The 24,894-nt window shown below is 38.4% G+C and overlaps 1 protein-coding gene across 1 annotated transcript in view; it reads right to left on the reverse strand.

Moving 5' to 3' along the window:
• Positions 1–1,579: 1,579 nt before the first annotated feature.
• Positions 1,580–24,894, reverse strand: part of LOC119794422 (cilia- and flagella-associated protein 47-like) — a 31,229-nt gene continuing 7,914 nt past the window's right edge. The window contains 35 exon segments of the mRNA XM_038301976.1: positions 1,580–1,785; positions 1,873–2,000; positions 3,400–3,535; positions 3,631–3,845; positions 3,946–4,033; positions 4,341–4,477; positions 7,284–7,330; positions 7,648–7,767; positions 8,202–8,290; positions 8,396–8,546; positions 10,470–10,582; positions 10,767–10,901; positions 11,073–11,189; positions 11,960–12,057; positions 12,152–12,338; positions 12,467–12,562; positions 12,673–12,754; positions 13,511–13,648; positions 13,732–13,797; positions 13,878–14,103; positions 15,590–15,706; positions 15,810–15,910; positions 15,999–16,099; positions 16,399–16,516; positions 20,448–20,664; positions 21,100–21,301; positions 21,480–21,556; positions 21,768–21,867; positions 22,022–22,107; positions 22,270–22,417; positions 22,897–22,974; positions 23,058–23,189; positions 23,338–23,460; positions 24,391–24,521; positions 24,638–24,885. Coding sequence (XP_038157904.1) covers positions 1,738–1,785; positions 1,873–2,000; positions 3,400–3,535; positions 3,631–3,845; positions 3,946–4,033; positions 4,341–4,477; positions 7,284–7,330; positions 7,648–7,767; positions 8,202–8,290; positions 8,396–8,546; positions 10,470–10,582; positions 10,767–10,901; positions 11,073–11,189; positions 11,960–12,057; positions 12,152–12,338; positions 12,467–12,562; positions 12,673–12,754; positions 13,511–13,648; positions 13,732–13,797; positions 13,878–14,103; positions 15,590–15,706; positions 15,810–15,910; positions 15,999–16,099; positions 16,399–16,516; positions 20,448–20,664; positions 21,100–21,301; positions 21,480–21,556; positions 21,768–21,867; positions 22,022–22,107; positions 22,270–22,417; positions 22,897–22,974; positions 23,058–23,189; positions 23,338–23,460; positions 24,391–24,521; positions 24,638–24,885 — 4,396 coding nt within the window. The 3' untranslated portion in view covers positions 1,580–1,737.

Consider the following 24,894-nt stretch of genomic DNA (forward strand, 5'->3'; position numbering starts at 1 on the left):
CAGAGATTTTCGTAGCAGAGCATGCTTTCTTAAACCAGTTTCTAATCTCTGTAATGACTTTGATACCTTCTAATAGATAATAATGCACTGTGAGGGACCAAGGAACGAAGACATAGAAGACAGAAACATGTCCTTAGATTCAGTTTTTCATTCCAAATTATTAACTGTTTTGTAAAAGAGGTCAGCTTAATATAACTGCTTGTTGTCGGAAAAATTTCATTTTTCTATTAATTGTATATTAATTTATCCTATTTACTCACTATAAAGGTTTTCACTCAGTCTGTTTCACCTTCAAGGCCACACCATTCTCTGCGGGATGGTGTTTGTAGACCAGACATAGCTTCTTCCCATAACAAACCAGATCCTTTCTGAGGGTTTATTCATAACATGTTACTGTTTAACCAAAGTGTCTGTAATTTGTTTTGACTCTGACTAATTTTCCATTGTAGTAAGTAAGGGGGAACGAACGCTGCTCATGCAGAACAGGGCAGAATGCTGGGGCATGAGGGCTGTATGATGAACTGTTCTCTCTTTGCAAAGACATGAATAAATGTGCCGACTGAGTGAAATCCATCAATCTCCGTTTATTTAACTAGGATGAAAAGTTTAATACTTTTTTCCCACTACACAGCTCAAAAAGCATATTACAAAACAATAAAGTGTACACAGCTTTAGTCAATAATGACCTAACACAAAAACAGAGAAGGGTTTCTTAGAATGATTTGGCAAAAACAAAATCTAAGTCCCATAAAGAGAAGAGAACTATACATTAATTCTGACTTGATCACCTGTTAAAAACAAGTTAATGGTTTGTACCTACTGGGCCAAAGCCTTTCTAGGCCACGCCTCTTTTCCAAACAGGAAGAGGTCAGCTAACCGAAAGCAGATAACTCAAAAAAGAGAAACAATAAAAAGAGTACATTTAAAAACCAAACAATGGTATTATATATAATAATATAAATGTTATGTTAGAAACGGACATACATTTCTAAAATCTTTGAGTGCAAAACAAACAATAAAGTGAATGAGTGGACATGCACTCTAAACTGTTCAGTTTTGTGAATGAGAAAAAGTAGGGCAGAAAATACAAATAAACTATGAAGGGTTATTCTGACAATGTAATGGGAAGAAAGGAGAAGGCGTAGGACTCTTTATCTTCTGTGTGAACATTTAAAACATCTGGGTTTATAATCTTCCCTTACACAGTTCTGATACGCTTCACAGAGCTGGAGCAAATACAAGGAACGTGATTTGTTGTTTGTTCCTCAGGGGTCGATTCCGTTTGTCTATTTTCTGAATTAAGCCGTTCTAGTTATGGTGTTTAAAATACTTTACTGTCACCATTTTCAATATAATAACATCGTTCCTATGTTAAACTTATTTATAGCAATCTAGCATCAAGTACTTGCACAGAAGCTCAAACCCCTTGAATGTATCTACATTTTTTCTCATTACAAAAGCAAACTTTTTATGTTTTATGTGACTGACAACATAAAGAATAATTATAAGGTGAAAGGAAAATAATACATATTTATTAAAAATTTCTACAGATAAGATATTAATAAAAAAAATATGGAGATTTGAATACTTTTACACTTTTATCAATAAAGCTGCAGAGAAAATATCTACTAATTTGACTAATATGGAATTAGAACAATAAATCAGGCATAAGCAGTGTCATAAACACTAGAATTTATTTAGGATTTGAAGTTCATTTCCTTTCTGATTTTTGATGTTTCACTGTTCGGAGAGCTGGGGATGTGTAATCCCATGGAGTGGTTCATCCTATAATACCATAAATCAGATTCAGATTGAATCAATTGAAATGACAAGAATTCGTTTCTTGCGTTCCTTAAATCAGCTAATAAATACTTGCTGAGTGACGATCGCCTCCAGCTGGTACACTCTGATGTCAAAACAGGATGTTAGCAGCACTCTGCAGGTAAACCGCCCCGCTGAGTGTGCCTGGAAGTGCAGTGGGACGTCCACACAGCCACAGTCTACAGACATTTCAAAGAGGAAACGATGAATAATCAGAAAAGCAGTTTGATTCAAGTGAATCTGCAAATTGTCTTACTAAAAATAAAACAAAAAGAACGACAAATTATCACTCTAAAATTTGCATTTATCTACATATTGCAATTATACAAATATTCAGTAAAGCATATGATTCTGTAATTTCCCTCTGGGATAATTAAAGTTTGTCTGATTCTGACTACAGTTCCTTTTCAATAAGCCCTCCTTCAGTTCAAACTACCGTAATTGGAAAACTGACACTACAACCTAATTAGCTAAATAATAACAGTAGAGTAATAGAAAAACAACAATGCAGAAACCTAACACTTAAGCATGAATATGAATATAGAACCAGAATATTTTCCTTAGCTCAGAGGCTAACCATATCTTAGCTCTATACTTGCATTATTGTGCCTGGGTCGCCACCTCTCTAGCATTTCATATGGTGTCTATTAGAGTGCTGGAACAGCTAATTAAATAATACATTTTGGTGTAAACACCCCTAAACGGCATGAACGGTTACAATCAGAGTGTTAGGAATCCAGTTTTTGTGGGTTGTTTTTTTGTGTCTTTCTCTCCCTCCACCACCAGGTGGTGCCCTGTTCTCGTTGGTCCTCTCACACACCTGCGGCTGGTTGACTGAGGACTATTTGAGCCATGGACTGTCACTACCTCGGCGCCAGAGTGTTTGCCAGTTTTGGGTACTCTAGCCAAGTTGAGTTTTGCTGAGTCTAACTGAGTCTTTGTTTTTACTGAGCCTAACCTTGTTTTTTTGTCTTTGCCTTTTTGGCAGGAAGTCAACCTGCAAGCTGGATGTTTGGCCTTCTCCCCCTGGAAGGATTGTTTGAGTCTCACACTGAGCAGGGGATTAACCTCCACAAGTTCTGTTAAAGTCCGACTGGATTCTTGGAAGAAAGTTTTCTTCACTATCGTGAGTTCCGTTTTCTCTGTCTCTCCAAGTCATCGTTCTAAGTTCCCAAGGATCGTGAACTAACCACTTACACTTCCCTTCCCTCTTCCAGTTCCAGTTCACCAGTACACTGAGTTTCCTGAATCCAACGCCCGCTGATCTTATCAATAAACCTGTTAAAACTTTTACCCTGGTTGTCTGAGTGGTTTACTGCATGTGGGTCAGATCCCTAAAGAAAATCATGACACAGAGCTTCTCTAATTATAATGGGGGGTTTAGTTCTTGGCTCAAGATATATGCTCCTCAACCACCCCTACATCGTCACAATGACAGCATCAGAATTTCTTTGGCCCTGATCCTCCATAATCACCTCCATGTTTGAAAACTGACAGAAGCTTTCTTCCTACTGTTTAGTTTTTCAATAAAGGAATAAGTTGTTTTAAATTTTCTTTATTTTAGATCTGTGTATATACCTGCTGAAGTTTCCCATGGTACACGTGCATCTTCTTTAATAGGTATGCTAACAGTCTGGGGAAGGCTGAAGTACTGCGGCATAGAAACGTCCACCTCGTATTTGATCACTTCGTTGTAATTAACGCTTCTCATGAGCTGAAACAAAGAGGAGGAAAAAAAAGAAGAAATCAAATATTTGTGACATAAGCAGCCTGCAGCAGGATTTTTTTCCAGTGTATATGTATTTGTACCGACTGTTGGAGGAGCTTCTGTGTGGCTGTGGCCGCCCTCACTGTGCTGCTGTGCAAAGAGCGCATCAGAAGCCGCCTCCTGTGCTCGCTTGTGCTCATGCAGCGCTGAGCCCAGGCAGCTAAAGCTTCCTCCAAAAACACGTTCACCAAGGGCACCTGGAGCACCGCCTCACACACTTCTCCGACCTTACACTGAAGGCGTAAGGCGCACCCATCTATTTCAGCAGCAAAGAGCATTACAGCTACCGTAAAAGCCTGAAATGTTCATTTTGGCACTAAGCTCCGCAAAGATCCACGCCGAATCGGGATTCTTACCAGAGTGCCCAGGAGTTGAACTTGCAGGACGAGGGGAAGGACGCGGTATTTCTGATGTAGCCTTCACTACAAACATCATATCTCCAATCTAAAGAGGACATTATGATATTTCACACAAATGGAAACATATAAACTGATTTTTAAAATCCACATTTGGTTCTTTACCTTCCTATGTTTACTTTACAAATTAAAAAACAATTTTGCATTGAAAAAAAAACCCTGTATTTTCTACAGCAGAAGTTGCATCTGCCACTATATTGATTATGAACTCTACTCATTTATTTGACATTCTTAAGTTGCTCAGGAATATAGGTTACACCCTCAGCTAAAACACGTCGAGAAAAAAAAAAGTGTGACTTATAGTCAGAAAAATCTGGTAAATAGCAAAGCCAGACCTGAGGACTAAGCAGTAGCACAGAGCAGTATTTGGTTCCAGTATAGAAGGGCAGGTAGAGGATGCTCAGACTATGTGGCTGGTTTGGCTGCAGAAAAACACTCTTCTCTGTACTCAGGAACTCGCTGGCTTCACCATCTGTGCAGACCAGCAGAGAGGAATTAACACCACAAAGGAACCCTGTAATATATAAGTAACACGGAATTTTATACATAGAATGTGAAAACTAAAGAATAAACTCAATTATTTTTAGGTGAAAAAAGTAAAAAAGAATAATTCACAGGGGTTGACCTTAAAGATTTTTACCACTTGCCCTTTGGGCAAGTGACTTTCACATTTCATTTGCCCAGAAACAATTTTTACTTGCCCAGTATAATGTTTGATAAATATAGTTCCTAATATTCATTTTTGTATATATGATAATAATAATTCAGTATTTTTTAAGTTTACAGGTTCCTGGTGTGTATATGCATGCCTCAGATAATGAACTCAAGCCTACATTACCGTGTTAGAATGCTTTTTAATCCTTCCTGCACATTTTTTTCAAACTAAACTTTGCTTTAAACTGTTGTGTGCTTGGAAAAATATAAATTGTAATGTTAAAAATCTAAAAAAAAAAAAACTTGACAGGTTAAAAACTTAAGATAAATCACAAGATAGAAGTCAATGTCACAAATGAATAACTTATTTTAGAGTCACGGCATGTTTATACAAGATAATACTATTATTATAATGTGACCTTTCTAGAGAATCATTATACAGTTATTTTATACAGGGTTTCCACAGTATTACATAATTTCAGAATTCCCTGACTTTTAACTGACTCAGGATTAGTTTTCCCTGACAAAATAAATGCAGCAACAAGACAATAATAACATAACAGGTCACCAATTTAACATGTTTAGCTCTATAACATTTAAATGCACCGCTCCAATGTCTGAGAGAAAAAAAATGTATGAAATTTTTTTAATGTATGACCTCCATCACTGTACAGAAGACTGCCATATGATAGCGCTTTCTAGCTTGTTTGTCGTTTTGGTAACTACATCTAAATTACCGCTAGGTTGACAAAAATCACACCATCTGGCGGAAAATCTCGCAGCTTTTTCAAATCACACGAGAATGTGTACAAAACAACAAAAATGGCGCCGGCTGGGTCGTTTTCAGCTGGTGATTTTAAAGTAATTTTGAGTGATAAATAATTTTTTTGCGATCATTGCCCGGTGGGCAAATGCAATGAAATTTATACTCTCCCGACAATAAAAACTACTTGCCACAGGCGATCGGGCAATGGTTAACATTGAGCCCTGATTCATATAAATGATGTAGTTTAACTTTGTAAATGCTGTGTTCTATCAGAAAGTTTCAAAATGAGAGGGTTCAATATAATACCTGATGCAGAAACAGCTTCATTTGTAAGTAGGGCTGGGTATTTTTGCCAAAGTCCTGAATCGATTTGATTTTGATTCATACGGTTCTAAATCGATTCATTTTGATTCGATCTGTTTTTACAATAATGAAAGAAGTTCAACTGTGTTTCAAAATACTCTTGTATTTTGTTTTTTCCTGTAACATTAAACACAAAGTGCAAACTTGTTAATCAGACAGTTTAAACATGAGATGTGAACAAAACTGTTTCAAAAGTGCAAACTTGTTTGTGAAAAGTTAAAAAGTGAAGCCTCACTCGAGCAGGCAGACGTGACACAGCAGACATGCATGAGCTGCATTATCTTCCCTGCACAAACCATATTTACAGGCAGTGTTGCCTGTAACAACTTCAGGGTGTTTCCTGGTCAGCCCCCATTTGTTAATGTCTTCAGTCAACCTATTGGCTATATTTGCAGCTTTCTAGCTTGAAGTAATCTTGAGTGCATCTTTCCTGCTCATTGGAATGTGAACGTCATGCGTGTCACTATAAAATTAATCGATCTCATTCCTAGACATTGATTTTGCAAAAATGTAAAGGAATCGATTCAAAATCGATTAAATCGTTTTTTTTTACCCAGCCCTATTTGTAAGAGGAAAATATAGTCAAGGTCAAAAGGAAAGCCCCCCTCTTTAATTATTTAGCTTTATAAATGATCAGATTCAGTTCTGTAGAGCAACAGACTCAACAACAGTGGAGAAATGAAGCTTGATCTCTGTCTGTTTTGAAATGCAATGGATGATTGTGGGTTTTTCAGATACCGGGAGAATCATTTGCTTAATTCTGATGTCAAAGTTTGGTACAGGATTTAGTTTGGAGCCATTTTTCCATGGATCAATCCCTTATTTCATTAAAAAGACATTGCTACAGTTTAGTAATACCATGAGGGCTCGGGAAATTTAATTCTCCTGACATTGAGGGAACAGTTCAGGATGGCCTTTTCCTAAAATGACTGCACACTAGTGCAGAAAGGAAGACTAATAGACACTGATGAGAGAGTTGAAGGGGAAGAACCAGGTCTTCTAATCCTGCATCAGTATTTGACCTTACAAATGCTCTTCTGCAACAACGGCCCCATTAGCAAATCCTTAGACCGGGTGTAAGCATCCAGTCCTTCCACCTTTGCAGCACCCTAAAATTGTCTGCTTGATCAAAGAGTTACGGTCTAACCTCTGCCTTGCTTTTTTTTCTATTGAATTTAGGTTCTCTATTTCTAATTTATGTCTGAGAACCATTTTTAAAAAAACTCAAATCATAGCCTACCAGCCCAACCAGCTTATATAACCTGTTAAGCATGGTAGTGGGCAGCTGATGATGTGGGCTTCTTTTCCAGACATAAATGTGGCATCGTTTTGGTGTAGCTGCTAATAAATATGTAATACGTGTTAATCAGTTGCATAAAATACATAAAATCACAATATTTTATGCAGTTCATAAATATCTAGGGATTTTAGGTAAAGTAAAATTTTATGTTTTATTTTTCACAGGACAATTCTCATGTTGTGCGGTATTACCCACCTTCTGTCTCCTCTCCATCAATCATTTCAGAAGCCATACTCTTCTTGCTAAATGAGGACAGAGAAAAGTAATCAAGTCAATCATCACTGATGCAGATAAAGCAAAGTGAAGTTCTTCAGAGAAAACCCTTCGTCTCAGCAGCTCAAAGTCAGCTATTGTTCACCATTAAATCTTCCTGGATCTACAATCACATCATGTCTGATCGTCTACCTCATCACTGTCAACTAAAGTCTTCTATAAAATCTTTTTTATTTCAAACCATGCTTCACTGCAAAAACTAGCACTGACTTGACTAGAGGTGAGAATACTAGATGTGGCTGTCAGGTGATTTCAGATATCTGAGTAGAAGGAGGTATAGTTTAACTTTTCTGTACTGTTTAGTTTGAGCAGTGTATATTACTTGGCAGAAACGTCTAGTTGAGCGAGCAGGTCTTCTCTCTTTTTAGGATCAAGTGGGTTGAAGGCAGTCTCCACGAGGACCACCCTAGACACAAGACCAAAGAAACATGATTTCATACATGATCATATTTGTAATCCTATTTCTCCATTTAGTTTTACCTTGTAAAAGATGCAAAAATGATCATTTATATTCAGTTTACAGCAACAAAGTATATCATGATACTGTAATCAACAAGGAGTTCTTGAAGATAATATTTGGTAGATTAAAGTTAAGCAAAATCCATCATTGGCTTCATTATATTTGGGCTGTCATCTCAAAAGACAAATGAAATGAGGCAAATGCATTTAAGTTCAGTCATATCATATTGACAGTTTCCTTGTCCTTAAAACACCCCAATGAGTGCCTCTGCTTATCACCACTCTTTGGTGTATCTTTTAGAAATATCCATTTACGCTATTTAAGCTTAGCATCCCTTCTTTTAAATAGACTGTCATACAATTTAATCTGACGTTACTGACCTGAAATGAGCTTCTTTGTTAAATGTGTTTGTTACTGGCACTTCTATCGTTTTCAGTTGATAACATGGGGAAGAGCAGTGAACCACATGCTGTGGAAGTGGAAACTCAGTCAGAAACCATGTTGGCTAACACCAGTGGTGAGCAGGTAGAGATGCAATCAGAGTCTTTTTAAATCTGTGTTGAGCTGTACTCACTGTTGGCTTGATTCGACTGACACGTGTCTTAAGATTGAAAGCGAGAGCTGAGCAGTGAAAGCCAGCAGTAGAGCTGGGGACGAGCAGGAGAACTGCTTCCATTGGGTGCAGGAAGCTGCAGCTGACCTGGACAGTTAGTTCAATGCTTGACCTGAAAAAAAAAAACAGGCAATAGCAGAAAAATTTAGTATTTTATTATATATAGGGGGGAAAAAAGGTTTCAAAGTCTTAGTCATCACCAACAAACAGCAAATAGTGCAAAAGTGGAGACCTCCACAGCATCACCAGCCAACCGGTGCAAGAGCATCCTACAACAGTAATACATCTAAAGTTTAAAAGCTAAAGCAATGCAGGGTGACCGCACACAAAGAAAAACCATGGAAGACAGCCTTGGATGATGTCAGCTTATATAGTTTCTGAGTGGTTCCAGGTGGGACTCGGATGGTATTACTACTGGAACAGTTCATGCATTCAGTGCTCTCAGCACCTGCATCTGGCCGTAAATTGGAATGAAAAATGAACTGAGAAAGTTGAGGGAGATGAAGCAATATTTAACAGGATCAGACCTGCCTAAAACAGGCAGTTTATTTTTTAATGTCTGCCAGAAGTTGACCTGTATGGAGGACCAACTCTGCCATATTTATAAATAAATACAGAAATAAACAAATGCTCAATAAATATATAAGCATACAATTAATTGCCAACAAAAATAGAACAAACAAGTAAATGTAAGGAGAAAATAAATTATACAGCGAGACATAAATGTATATAACTCTTTTAATTAGCTTCTTTATTTATTTGCCTTTGTAATATATATTTTTTTTGTCCTTTTTAATCTTCAACTTTATTTTTTTATTACTTATATTTTTAAGTATTTATTTATGTGCATGTTTTAATACTTTTGTCTGTTTTATTCTTCCTTTGTATTTTTTTACCCTAGTTGTTTGCAAATGACGAGGGGGGGGGGGGGGGGGTGTCCTAACAGCGAAGAAATAACTAGGGTAAAAAAATACAAAGGAAGAATAAAACAGACAAAAATATTATAACATGCACATAAATAAATACTTAAAAATATAAGTAATTAAAAAATAAAGTTGAAGATTATACAAATATACAAATAAAAAATAAGGTAAATATTGCAAAGGCAAATAAAGAAGCTAATTAAAAGAACTGTATAATTTAATTTCTACCGACATTTATTTGTTTATTGTATATTTGGTGGCAATTAATTGTATGCTTGTTTATTTATTGAGCTTTTATTTATTTTTAAATATGGCAGAGTTGGTCCTCCATAGGCCTGCAGTAATTAATTTTAAAAAGATCAAGTTTTACCGAGTAGACCTGTCATCAATCTCATTTTGATTTTTACATTTGGGATGGTGTGTCAGATTTGATGCTTCATTTGAGCTTTTTTGAGAACACAAACTATTTCACAAATATTCCCTTTCTGATATCATCTCACCAGGGCATTTCTTTCACTTTATTTATGTGGCCTCTTTATGTTTGTGGAAAATGTAAACAAACAGCAATGGTGTTACTATCCCATAGTGAAACACAGTGGTGGTGGTATCATGATGTGTTGGTGTATAAATACATTTCATTTGCACATTTTCAACCTGTCTATTAACTGTCTTTACAAAAAAAGATGACTTATAAAAAAGAAGGTTGCTCTGTAATCAATTTAGGGGACTCTGGGTAAGGGGCACACAATCCCATGCAATACTTTTGAATTATTTTTTTTTTTTTTTTTTTTTTTTTTACATTTTTCTTCCATATCAAAGTCAAGCACTGCTTTGTGTTGGTCTATCATACAATCTCAGTTAAACAGAGAGTTTGTCTATGTAACATTAAAAATATGAAGTTGAGTAGAAATGATTGAAGCAGGGCCCCGTGTTTGATGCAGGGCTAATTATCTAAAAAGGAACATTTGTTTGGACTATTTTTACACAAGGCAGTTGTAGTTGAATGAGTTTCACATGTGAAGCTGTGGTAAAATGTATACATTAAAATCACATTGGATGTTTAATTCTGTTCAGCTGTTTCTAATGCAGATTATGCCATGCTTCAGACATACTTTGTTGGAATAGTGACCATCGATCCACCAGGAACAGAGAAGAAAGGAGCGTCTTTTCCTAAAAGCAGGACCTTGTATCTTACAGACCTGGAGGACGGGTTTCTCAGGTGCAGCTGCAGGTCAAAGAAAGAAAATTAGACAAATTATAGGTATGCATTGGTAATAGTTAGGTTTAAGATTAGTTTTAGTGTTAGGGCATAGAATGGATTGAAAATGACTGAAAATCAATTGAAGTCAATGGGAGTCAACACATGGTCCTCACTACGATGACAGAACGAGTATGTGTGTCTGTGATACCTGCTTGCTGAATGCTCCATGCAGGGCTCCCGTCAGAGTGAGGGTCTCTGATGGCAGGTAGTGAGAAAGGGTCTCATACAGGTGAACACACAGAAGCAGGATCTGCACTGGGTTGGCATCACACAGGTCTGTAGGCTAACAGAATCCATCAGTCAAACACACAAGTTTGAGTCCAATTTTGGCTAAATATAAAACCTGTAACCCTGTGCTTCTCTGATGAGATGATTTGTCTTTTTTCAGTGAAATAGATTTAACCGATTAACACACCACATAGAGTACTGAATGTATGTCACTTTTGTTCTTTACCTTTATGCCGATGTTGAGACCAAGCACAGTTAAAGCTTGAACCACAATAATGTTGTTGTGAAGGATCTGCTGCAAGCTGCTAGGCGAGGTGTACATCCTCCTGAAGTGGCTGCTTATCTACAGTGGACAGGAACACAACAGCTAAATCTAAACACAATAAAGTGAGCTTTTGAAAAAAGTGACATCATCCTTAAGAGTCTCCTTTCATTTTCAGAAAAGCTGATTCCTAAAATATTAATAGCAGCATTTTTTTCTTTAATTCCCCATTTTTTCTTGCTCTAAACCAGAGGTCTTCAATGTTTTCCAGGCCAAGGACCCCCAAACTGATGGTGAGATGGAGCGGGGATCCCCTAATTATATATAGTATGAAATTGTGCTTTATCAAACTGGTCCTATAGTCACTCTATTACATATGGATAAATGAAAAATGAAAGTAATGTCGCTCTGGGATGATTAAAGTATTTCTAATTCTGATTCCTGGTTGATGGGACAGGTGTTGTGAATGAAACGATGCCCAGCTTGAAAGAGCTCCTGTGTGTCGCTGAATGTGTGCATTGATGACTGAAAGACATCTTCTGCCTCCATTTATCTGTTTACTACAGTGTGTTGAATTCATTTTAATGTACATTTAAAGACATTTCAATTAGTGGAAAATTGCAGTGGGGAATATAAAAAAAAATCGTAATCAACCAAAACTTTCACGACCTCATGAAGTACCACTGCGGACCCCCTGTTGAAGACTTCTGCTCTAAACAATCATTCGTTACTTTGTGTCTGGCTTACAAGAAAAAAATCCCAATAAGATAATGGGAGGAACATGGTTGTAATCTTAAAAACCTTTTTTAATAAAAGGCCACTCTTCTTCTCCAGGATACAGGTTTACCTACCAGATAAGGGCAGTTAGCAGCCATTAGAGCAGCAAGCACCAGTCCATCTGTGAAGTCCAAATCAAAGTTAACTATCCAGCGTGATGCTGGGACTCCATCTGAAAGTCAAAGTTATACAATAAATATTTAAAAACAACAACAAAAGAAAACCTCTTTGTGTTAATCAGTGTAACTTTAAAGCATAAACCTCACCTCTTTCCCACACCGTCTTCCTCATCCTCTGATAGTTCCTGTTAAGCCATGACAGCAAGTGGAGCTCCTGTGGTGAGTAGACGGTACTAACCAGAGGCTGTGAGCCATCCAGAAGGAATTCATTGCTCTCTCTGGGGTTCAGAGGCGTATTCAGTCCTTCGTCTGGCACACATCTCAACACCAGAACCTGAATATGTTCAATAAAGGTAGTTAGCAACTGATGAGATATTTTAACTGTATAACATATTTTTAAATGGATAAAAAAATGAAATGGGAACATAGATGAGAAACTACACATGGCATCCATGGTTTCACCTTATAAATCTGCAGAAGCACATCAGTCCATGACTGTTTGCTCAGAGACTCGTAATCTACAAAATTACAGTCCATGCCATTCTCTGTATCTTTTGCCTGAGAAACACAACATCAGACACATTAGGCCAACGATTCACAGATAGGTTAGAGTACCTGAATTATTGCAGTAATGGTTTAGGAACAAAAGTGTGTTTATATATCTGTACCAGCAAGGAGCACCAGTGCTTAAACTCCAGGGTATCAAGCAAATACTCCGGTCTGATGTGACAAAGAAAGGCTCCCTGCACCCTGAAGACATAAAAAAAAAAAAAATGGATTAACAACCCTTGTGTCATGGTCTTGGTTCTGTTCTGTCCTTGTTTTCGAATTTTAATGATTTAATTCCTATTTTGTTGTAGTTTTTAGATTTATATTAGTTCTCAGGTTTTTCTGTTGTCCTCTTTTGCCCTCTTGTGTGTGTTCCTTTCCCCTTGGCTTCCTCGTTGTCTCCTCACACACCTGCTCCCTATCCACTTGTTAGTCCCGCAGTTGTCTCAGTCAGCTACATATACTCGCCCTCTGCTGTCACTCTTTGTTGGTTCCTTGTCTTTGCTGTCTTCTCATGCAGTTGTCCACCTACCTCGTCTCTCCCTGGCTCCTCGTGATTATTTTCCCCAGATGTTTCCATAGTTCTGTTTTTTTTACATTATTAGTTGTTTTTTTTGGATTCCTGCATTTGTTTACTGTCTTTCCCCCATTAAACTGCAAGAAATCTCCTCAGCCTCTGCAATTGGGTCCTCAAACCTCAACCACAACCCTGACACCTTGTTTGTTCACATTGTCACTTATATTGTGGGAAGATTTTGTGTGACAGAGAAACACGATGGTAAACAGGAAAAAGCTAATCATGTTTAAAAATTGTCTATAAAAAATATGTGGTTTTAGCCCCCTTTACTCTGGATTGTATCTAGATGTATCAGTAACATACAGTGTCATTAGAAAAGCTTTATCCAAGATGTATGACAAGCAGAACTATTATACGTGCATGTAGGAGCATCACTCTACCTGAGAAAGGCGAGTATAGCTCGATGTTGTTGTAGCAGCTGAGTCGTGCGCTGGTGTATAGCATCAGAAAATGTTTGGCATTGAGGGATACCAGGGATCCGTCTGCCAGTCAGATGATGAAGCATGTCCACAACAGACCTGCAATACAAAGCCAGCGCAGACAAACCAATGGCATTATTCTTTAAATGACTCTACTAATACCTAATGACATTCACACCAACCTTGTGTCTTTATTTTGGCTAACACTGCCTCGCCGTCCAATGGAGGGGTTTGTTTTTACCGACACCCTGATTAGAGACAATAAGGTAAATGCTTAAATAGAGGCTGTAAAACAATTAGGTTCAGGTGGAAAGTGTAAAAATATCACCTTCGTAGTGTGTGTGGTATGGACATGGGGTGAGGTCCACCGGGCCATCCAAAGAGGCTGAACCACCTCTCTGTAGCCAGTAATACGTGCTCGTAATACAGACCTTCCTCTGAGTTGGAATCAGGGAATTTTGGCAAGCTAAGACTGCTTGGAGCATCTCTTGTAGGAGTGATGTTTGTATTTCTGCTGGCCTGTTCACTCAAACTGGTGCTATATGAGACGGAGTCTGAACAAGGAAGATGAAGATATAAACATTTTAGTTTTAATTGAAATAAAACTTGCCTTTGGAAAATAATAACCATCCGAATTGATTGACTGCAGCCTTGTTTGGCTTCAGGACAACACATGTACATGTGCTCTTTATCATGTAAAACAACTCAGATGGACTTAACCATGACTGAGTTACCTTAACCCACTGACGCCATGGCAACAAGGTGCACATGGCTACTTCAGAAAAAGCAGAAATTCTTGCTGCAGTATTCATGACCCTTTGAACTTTAGTTAAAAAATTACTATGTTATATTTCTGTTTTCTTTGATGTCTTTCTTTTGAGTATCCAGTTTTGCTTTTCTCCTTGTTTCTTAGTGTTTATGGTTTAATTCTTAGTTCATTGTGTTCTTTGTTTTTTTTTTCCTAGTAACTGTTTCTGTCTTGGTTCTGTTATGTTTTCTTTTGAGTGTTTAGTTTTATTTTGTCCTTGTTTTTTTTAGTCTTAGTGGTTTAATGATTATTTTGCTGTATTTTCTAATTATTGTCAGTCTTCCAGGTTTTTCATTTGCTGCCCTCTGCTGCCCTCTCGTGTTCTCCTTTTTCCCTAGCTCCTGTTTTTGTCTCTGCCTCTGTGTTAACCCATTTCCTATCTGCTCATTAGCCCCCTCTTTGTCTCTGTCTCCTTTAAAAGCCTTCTCTTTGCTGGGTCCTTGTCTTACTTTGTCTTACATGCTCCAACTTCGTCTCTCTGAGCTTTCCTCCTTGAGTTTTGATTCCCTGATGTCTCTGTGGTTATCTGGTTTGTTTTCTACCTATTTTTTCATGTTTTGAATTTTGGACTCCTGGTTTCTTGTTTGTTTTTTTGGACTTTGTTTTCTTTTTTGGATTCTTGGTTGCCTGTTTCAGTAACTCTTCATTAAATGAACCATAAATTCATCTCTGCCTGCCTGCCTCTGCTTTTGGGTCCTCAACCCACAAATAAATCCTGACAGACTTTAGTTTTTTTTTTTTTAAAAGAGCTGTACTTAATGAAATTTCTTTTTCTTTACACTTGGGTATACAAAATTACAAAATAAAATCTGTATAGGTCTAGTTTACAATAAATGACTCTAATGTACCTAATTGAGATTTTAGGTAACAGACACATGAAGTAGCACAAAAGTAATGAAATATATATATATATATATATATATATATATATATATATATATATATATATATATATATATATATATATATATATATATATATATATATATATATATATATATATATATATATATGGCTTTAAATTATAACCAATAAAAATCTTTAAAAAGTTGGGTGTAAATCTACTTATTGCCCTGAATCAGTACTTTGCAGAAACTATTTTTATCCTCTTAAGACATTAAAGATTAGTTGAGTCTTTGATTGTGTTCGGAAACGTCTTGGATTTAAAAACAAATTAATTTTTTACCAAAAACCTATCAAATGAAGACAAACACACATTAGACATTTCAGACCTGTGTTACATGTTGAGCTGTTGTGATCAAACAATGATGAGGTTGATGATGTAATCAGGCCAGATGCAGAGCTTGATGTGTGGAAGCTTTTAAGAACCGCCTCCACAGCTGTGGCCCCTTTGTAAAATATTTCAAAACAAAAGTTACTCTTATTTCAACAAGTAACCGAGCAGATTCAATTGACTTTCATGTTTTTAAAGCTCTCACAGCACCGTCGTACCTGTCTTCAGAACTATCTGCGGATCAGATTGATTTAGCGCCATGTAGGGCCAGACTGTCAGCAGGCAGTTATCAGCGATAGCACACAACTCGATCTTGAATCTGAAGAAGTAAGAAGTTGCAGAGATAGAAAAACACAGAAGAGATTAAAGCGTTCGAAAACATTTAAACCTACAGAGATCCAGGTTACCTGTTGTCCATCTGGTCACTGAAGGTAATGGTTGTGCAGAGCGACACAGGGACAGCAGAGAAGAATGCCACTTTACATAGCAGAGAGGTGACATCAGCTTTCTGCAGTTGAGTGAGAACAGATTTAACAATATGATCTTTAAAGGAACATCAGATACATTTATGAGCTAAATCTCTGCTTCATGCAGAGCACATATTAAGCTTTTCTATAGATCTAATGAGCAAGAATATGGAGATGAAATTATACCAGACTTCTATATATAATATCTTAAAACTTAAAATTAAATCTGTTTCTTAGTCTGGTTTTTACTAAACTCCACTGTAAATTACACTAAAGTTGTGTTTTTGTTTTGTTTTGTTTGGATGTGGCCAGTTAAAAGTGACTAACTCTGGACCTTCACCTGGTTGCAATCCTGGGCAGGAATAACGTTTCCATCAGGAAAGGCGACAGAAACCGGTTGGATCTTAGTTCCATCCTCCATTTCTATCTCATCAACTCTCGCTGATATGGCTGTTCCACTACAAGGAGAAAACATCAGACGGCTCATCATCCAACACAGACCAAACATCACAACAATCAGTCACTAAATGTGAAATACCACACGTAAAGAAAACTGGTAATAACTGATTGATCATTTCTTTTTCACCCTGCCTTAAAAAGTATTCATATAGTTTCAACTTTATCCCATTTTGAAAACCTGCATTTGTTTGTGCATTTGTATTAATTCACTTTTATTCTAACATCCCGACATGCCCAAACATTTGCCACCAGATTGTGTGACTAAATGGCCCAGTCAAAACATGAATCCACTGAAGAGTCTGCACCTGCTTTTTATGTTCATAGATTCTCCATCCAGTCTAGATGAGCTTAAGCCTAATTTCCAAAAACAGTGAAAAATAATTGGAGGAGGAGAGTAACTGCAATATCCAGTGCTGCCAAAGCCTCATTCATGTCAGCAAGAAGACACCTAAAACATGTAGGATCGGGGTGCTTGAGGAACATAATTGAGAATTAATTGTCAATCTCATCGGAATATAACCTTTAACCCACAGGACACCTGAAGTATCAAGGAAAAGTTGCACTGAGCTGGTAATATATTCATTTCTAATTAAATTCAGCTATATTAGTACAGGGATGGTTAAAGGCAGACATTTCAACATTTAAACTTGAAAACTTTTCTATTAAAGATTAATCAAACCCATTCATATATGTTTCCAGGGCCGAAAATTCCAGATTGGTGGAGAATTTTTAGGGATGGAAGGGTTTGATAAAGGAATTCACAACTTGTTCCCCAAACAACTTTCTACAAAGGAAACAGGGTAAATCTGCTGAGAATTTCTGACCATTTTTTTCTTTTAAGTAAAATCATAACCAGCCCAAATGTTTTTCTGTGGGGTTGTGGATTTTTATATAAAATATATTTACTAAATGTTATTTTTAATCCCCCACTGTAGATTCTTTAACGCTGTAAAAGTCTTAAGGTTAAATGTCAATGCATGGCGTAGAAATGTAGCAAATAGACCGTATAAACAAACATTAGAATGTAGATTCGATTGCTCATGTTTCCTAACCCTTTTTGACTTGTGTACCCCTTTGGGCATTTTTTCTTACCATGAATTCAGTCAAAAGCTTTGCTGATTGTCCAAAAATGGAATGTACAATTATAAAATAAAAACTGTTTTACTTAATCTTTTAATTTGAGCATTTAACTATTAGCCATTTTATTATTTCCATCTTAAATAAAAAAACAAAAACATAAATATGTTGCCTGGATGTTAGTAAGGAATTGAAATAAAAAATAAAATCAGATTATAAACCTGTATTTATGAAACTGGAGTCCCTTATGATCACATTTAAACTTGATGAAATATAAAATTATAGTCAGACTGACTTAATTAGTTTTACTTTGTTTTCATTGCACCTGAGCTGCCTTAATGAGCTCCAGTAGCTCAGTGTAAAAAACAGCTAATATCAGGTTGTTCTCTATATCCAATCTGTTCCTCTGCTTGGTTTAAATGTGTGACAAAGCTGAAGCTGAACTCAAACATACACTATATTGCCAAAAGTATTTGCTCACCCATCCAAATTATTGGAATCAGGTGTTCCAATCACTTCCATGGCCACAGGTGTATAAATTCAAGCACCTAGGCATGCAGACTGTTTTTACAAACATTTGTGAAAGAATGGGTCGCTCTCAGGAGCTCAGTGAATTCCAGCGTGGAACTGTGATAGGATGCCACCTGTGCAACAAATCCAGTCGTGAAATTTCCTCGCTCCTAAATATTCCACAGTCAACTGTCAGCTGTATTATAAGAAAATGGAAGTGTTTGGGAACGACAGCAACTCAGCCACGAAGTGGTAGGCCACGTAAACTGACGGAGCGGGGTCAGCGGATGCTGACGCGCATAGTGCGAAGAGGTCGCCAACTTTCTGCAGAGTCAATCACTACAGACCTCCAAACTTCATGTGGCCTTCAGATTAGCTCAAGAACAGTGCGCAGAGAGCTTCATGGAATGGGTTTCCATGGTCGAGCAGCTGCATCCAAGCCATACATCACCAAGTGCAATGCAAAGCGTCGGATGCGGTGGTGTAAAGCACGCCGCCACTGGACTCTAGAGCAGTGGAGACGCGTTCTCTGGAGTGACGAATCGCGCTTCTCCATCTGGCAATCTGATGGACGGGTCTGGGTTTGGCGGTTGCCAGGAGAACGGTACTTGTCTGACTGCATTGTGCCAAGTGTAAAGTTTGGTGGAGGGGGGATTATGGTGTGAGGTTGTTTTTCAGGAGCTGGGCTTGGCCCCTTAGTTCCAGTGAAAGGAACTCTGAATGCTTCAGCATACCAAGACATTTTGGACAATTCCATGCTCCCAACTTTGTGGGAACAGTTTGGAGCTGGCCCCTTCCTCTTCCAACATGACTGTGCACCAGTGCACAAAGCAAGGTCCATAAAGACATGGATGACAGAGTCTGGTGTGGATGAACTTGACTGGCCTGCACAGAGTCCTGACCTCAACCCGATAGAACACCTTTGGGATGAATTGGAGCGGAGACTGAGAGCCAGGCCTTCTCGTCCAACATCAGTGTGCGACCTCACAAATGCGCTTCTGGAAGAATGGTCAAAAATTCCCATAAACACACTCCTAAACCTTGTGGACAGCCTTCCCAGAAGAGTTGAAGCTGTTCTAGCTGCAAAGGGTGGACCGACGTCATATTGAACCCTATGGATTAGGAACGGGATGTCACTTAAGCTCATATGTGAGTCAAGGCAGGTGAGCAAATACTTTTGGCAATATAGTGTATAATAAAAACTTACTTTTTGCTTGATAAAAACTTTTCATTTTTCAATATGGTCCTCACAAAGGAAAACAGATGCCAGCCCTATTTTATTTTACTACCTAAGAAATAAAATAGTTTCACGAACCCCTTGCAATGCACTCGCAGACCACTAGGGGTATGCATATCCTCGAGCTCTGTCCAATCAGCAAACCCCCTCAGACCAGCATACCTGTAGTCAATATGCATGCACTAGACATCAGCTTTGCATATGCGCTTGCTAGCCTCAAAATGTAAGTGTCAGACTAACTTAACCCGTCAGACCATCATACCCAAAGTTGTAACAGAATTTAAAGCTAAACTTCTTTAAACACAGACAGACTCGCTTTCTGTGTCCTCTACTTCACACCAGGAGGATTTTAGAAAAATTAACTTAGAAATGCTGTTTCTAACATTTTAATTTTTATGTTTAAAGCATGTGCAGCTCCTGGAAAATTACATAAAAAAATAAAATAAGTGGCAAAATTTTACAGCTATTTGATCATGGATTGCTTTATTCCCAACATTGATCAAGATTATTCCTTTTTAATGTGCCAACTACAACCTTGATAGTAGTAGGCACCTTGCTCAAGTTTGATTCACTTCAATTGACCTTCCTTCTGCTCCACCAAGCACCTGTATCCAAGGTGACACAATATCTAAATCAATATCATCAGCGATTGGCTGGGCAGGAGGTGTGTTTTCTACGGGACGCCTGTTGTAGATGGCTGCAGGTGCAGCTAGACCCTTCTCTAAATAAACTTTAAACTAACTCAACGGACATGTATCCCTTTATTCATGTGCTGTACAAAAAAACAATTTAATTACTTACTTTTTGTTGTTTTTTGAAGGGTTTGGCGATCTGATGGTGCGCATGTGTATTACTATTGGTATGCTGATCTGACAGAACACCGCGTTGGGAATCACTGTTTTATGAGACAGCAGGCAGCCTGACAAATACGTGTCTATTGATGACTATAAAGGTTTTTTTCTCTGGGTTAATTTAGGCCACAGGGATTGACACAGATTGTTTATTGCCACAAACTAGAAAAAAATATAACTGTAATAAAAATCTAGCATTGTCGTTGGTCGTTTAGAAAGAAAGATGATAGCTTTAAGTATTCATTGTGAACCAACCATGGATAACCAGTAGTTTGCAGGGTGAGTGTGGTTTCTATTCTTGTTCTCAGAGGAACAGGGGTGAGGAGGATCTGACAGGGGTGGAAGGTGATACTCGGAAGCCTGATGATGACTGACAGCTTCCTGTAAGGCTGGGGTGCTTTGTTTCTTTGTCTTCCTTCAGTCTCCTTCTCTCCCAGATACAGAGGAAAATACAGTACGGTCCCTTTTTCTCCTGTTGGAAAAAAAAGAAAAACAACCTTTAAGCAGAGATCAACGATCAAGATTTTTTTTTCATCAGCATGAAGTAAGTCGTGAGATTTTTTTTTTTTTTTAAGCAGCTCAAACTTTTTCCCCCCAAAACTTTTATACAAAACGTAAGTTGAGTAACTTTAGAAGCAGCCATCACAGGCTGAAATGTTTGGGATCCTCTGCCATCAGTTCTTTGCTATTGGGAAAATATTTAGTTCCCCAAATTTACCACAACTCTGACTTTAGCAGTAGCTTTAGCTGTGTAGATTTAGTTGGATGGAATAATATTGCTTAAACACAGCTTTCAAGCTATGTTTTCAAAATTAGCAGTACAAAGTTTCATTATTTTTCTATATTACATCTCCAACACACTATTGGATATTTAATTATTTCAAACTGCCTGCATTTTATACTGCACCCATTCTGATGGCCTCGGGGTCGATGGAAACCCCAACACATACGGACTGGCCCGGCCTTAGAAAGCCGAATGATGGAGTCACCACACACAGCTTATTAGCTCCTGCATCCGTGGCACTGAGATCAAACCACCAGTTAACACCCTCTCCTGTGATAGCTCGCCAGCAGACGCTCTGTTCCTGCTCAGCTGTCAGCTCAACAGTCTGCAGCAGAAGGACGGGAAAGAAGAAAACACAGGAAAACAAAATCTTAAATTATTATAAAAATGATTAGATGTAACACACATTAAACAGAATGATTTTGATGAGAAGAGAAGAGGAGGGGTATGATGGGATTATTTATTACACAGAATATGAGTAAAGTTTGGGTCAAACTGAATACCTGAGATAATATATTAGACTGTGATTGGACAACAAACTGCAGGGTAGGAGGGGACATTTCCACTGGAGCAAAGAGGGCTATGCAGAAAATGAACAGAAAGCATTACACCTTACAGATATGCATAGAACTGTCAGGAAAAGTAGAAGCAGTGTCATGCTGCGGGTTTATTTCACAGCCAATAGTACTAAAATTAAACCCCAAAATGAACACGCATCAAATCTGGGTTAGGATGGATAAAATAAATCAAAATTAAACAAAATCACACAACTTCAGCAACAGTGACTCCACCTGTGGCCTGGATCCAGACTGGAGGAAGTGAAGGGGACAAAGAGCTGGGCCATTTAAGTCCATTAACCGTTAGTGGTAGGAAGAAGTCATAGCTGATCACCTTCGGTAAAAAGAGGACATTCAAACTCTTTAAACTATTTATACAAACAAATATTTCTATTATTTACAGTTAGCACAGATGCTAAGAAGCCGTTTTGATATAAGCTTTTAATGTTTCCTCTGATTCATGCATTGGAAACATCCAGAAATCTCACCTGGGTGGGAGAAAAGACCAGCAGACATTCCTGGGTCTGACCATCACTAAGCTGCACCACGGTGACTCCAGGCTCTATATCTGCTTCTGGACACAGAAACAACCTGATAAAATATCAAGCATTTAAAGGACGTGTAATAAACTTTTTCAGGACCAGACATCCCCATCAAACATAGTTTCGTTCTCTCCCAGAATATTAGCATTTTTTAACTGAGATACTTTAATGTGCTTTAATAATACTGTACATACTAGCAGAGGGCTGACAGACTTGGACTGTGAAGTCTTTGTATTCTGACAGATCAAATGTGACTCGGGACGTCGCTGCAGAATGGTTTGTTAATGTAAACGGAATCTCTTGTTTAGAACCAACATGGACTCCACAGAACTGGAAATGAGACTGAAAAGAAAACACGTAAGTTAGCATGACCAGGGGATGTTAGCAGATCTAACAGCAGCATTTTGGTAAATTAGAATATTAGCTAAAATTCATTTATTTCTGTAATTCACAGCCTTGTGGTTGGGGAAGTCTGGCCAAGCAGACAGTCACCAACACTTTTAAGCAGAGCTGTTCAGCAGAATCATTGGATGTTCTGGGTATCTTGAAAAGGTCTGTTAGTTTCAGGACAGGTGTGCATGATTTGTGTTTGACTTTTAGACCTGATAGTAATGTTATGATCGACAGAAGATACAAAGTTATAGTTATCACATTCTGTGCTTTAAATGGAGCCATGTGAACCTAAGAAATTAAGGTTTGAGTTTATTTTTATCTACCTTATCATAGTTTTGGAAAGGGGAAATATTATAGATAGTCAACATAGATCCTGCACAGATAGTAACAAATGTTCATGTTTGCAGCAGGGCAACTATAACGCTCACCACACTGAATTCTACATTTGGAGGCTCCACTGATCCTCCAACTCTTAGTTGGGTGGACTTCATGTTCCTCAGAGCTATCTGCAACACACAGAAACTCCCTTAGACACAGAAAAAGTGACACCATATGCAAATGAAACTGCACCGTTTATTTATTTTCTCACCTCAAACTTGGTATCAAACCTGAATACACAGTCTGGGTTGAACTGGATGTGAAGTATGGCCTGACCCCTGCTGGGCACCACACCTTGAGATGGACTCAGTACCATCCCAGGTAGAGGAGAGGGGTCCACAACCTGACAAACAGAGAGCAGAGCCATTGCAAAGTGGCCCCATAGGGTTGGACCTCAGCTAAATCTATATTAATGGATGGTGTGTTTATTTTAGCATAAATATATATTCTGATTGGCTCAAAGATCCTGCTAACTGAGTGTGATTGGACACCTGGTAATAGGCGTGGTTCCACCCAGAGTTGTGCAGGACAGCAGTTCTGATAGATGTTGTGTTTAGAGGCACAGACCGGAAAAGGATTCGCTGTTCTACCAGCTGGACAGTAGTGGTTCCAATCTGAGAGGAAGATGGGAAAGACATCAAATTGACATGAGAGGCATTCTAACAAGAAGATGTCCCTCCAATTTGCCTAACAGCTCAAGCTTATGGTACGTTCACACCAAACATGATTCCAGATTCTATCTACTTTCCTGTTCCACCTTAACATGGGTGATTAACTGAGCGATTTGTGGTTTATAATTTATAATGGGAACCCAGGTAAGCCACTGGTGTCTACGTCCCTGGAGCTACAAGAGGAGAATGAATGATGAATGATTTTTACAGATGTTTTAAGAGCTTAACTAAAAGGCTTTTTTCAAAGATCACTCACAAAAGAGCGTTACTAAATTCCTTCTTTCTCAAAATAGATCATTCTATCTTCCATTTCAACTGATTAAAGTTAGTTTTTACTGCTGTTCTACGTCACAGCCACATCCAGTCCCTGATTGGTTGTCTGGACTTGACAGAAAAGTTCAGATATTTCACGTGTCACATTACCAACAGTTTGCAGTAACCAACATAATTATGCCATTTGCATCATCCGTTGGATCGCTGTGCTCCTGAACGCAACTCTACATGGGGATAACATCTAAATCAATCACTCAGGTCGCAGGAAATGTGTTCGGTGTGAATGCACCAGAAGAACTGCTCCGTCCATGTGCTAAAGTTTCCAGTGATGTAGCAGATCTTTACTGTGTTAAATTATGTGGAGGGGGCTTTTAATACAGTTGCAGACTACATCTTTCAGGTTTAAAATGGAGAGAGCTGCATTTGAATGAAGACAAATCCTTTAACACTGTGGAAAAACATTACAAGTTCACATGTGCTGCAGAAGATGCAAACTTATTACAATTGAGTGACTGGACTGGACTTCTACAGATGATGGTTAGGGACTTCTAGGGAGGAGTTTCTCTACCCAGGAAAAGGACATTCTTTGTGGAGACAAACCTTAGCAACACAGTGCAGGCGCTGAGTTTTTCCCCCAGGGACGCAAAGGTCAAAGTCTCCCTCTGAGGGGGAATCAAAGGAAGGATGCCAAACCACCTCACAGTCTAGTTCCATGTGTGGCTCCACTGTACCTGGACAAAACGAGATGAGATCCTTTAAAATGTCACCTCATAAACATGCTACGTCAACAGGAGATGGATCAGTAACTCCAAGCCACAGTGACCAAAGGGTCCTAAAGCTGGCTCACCTGTAGCTGGTCGGACAGAGAATAACAGCAGGCCGCTTTCTGGGATCACGGGCTGCCAGGTGAAATCTGCTGCACAGTTACACGGGTTACGAAGGGTCACGGTGCTCCTGTACTCTGATCCTGGGAACATCAGCGGGGAGGGGGGGAGCACCAGCAGGTTGGTGGACATCACCAGAGACAGGGAGACAACCTGAGCTTGGACTAGTATTTGACCTGGGTGCTGCTGGTTTACAGTGTAGTTTAGGGACCTGGAGAAA

This window comes from Cyprinodon tularosa, unplaced genomic scaffold, assembly GCF_016077235.1.
Source record: "Cyprinodon tularosa strain WSP-4 unplaced genomic scaffold, ASM1607723v1 ctg48, whole genome shotgun sequence".
NCBI lineage: Eukaryota > Metazoa > Chordata > Actinopteri > Cyprinodontiformes > Cyprinodontidae > Cyprinodon > Cyprinodon tularosa.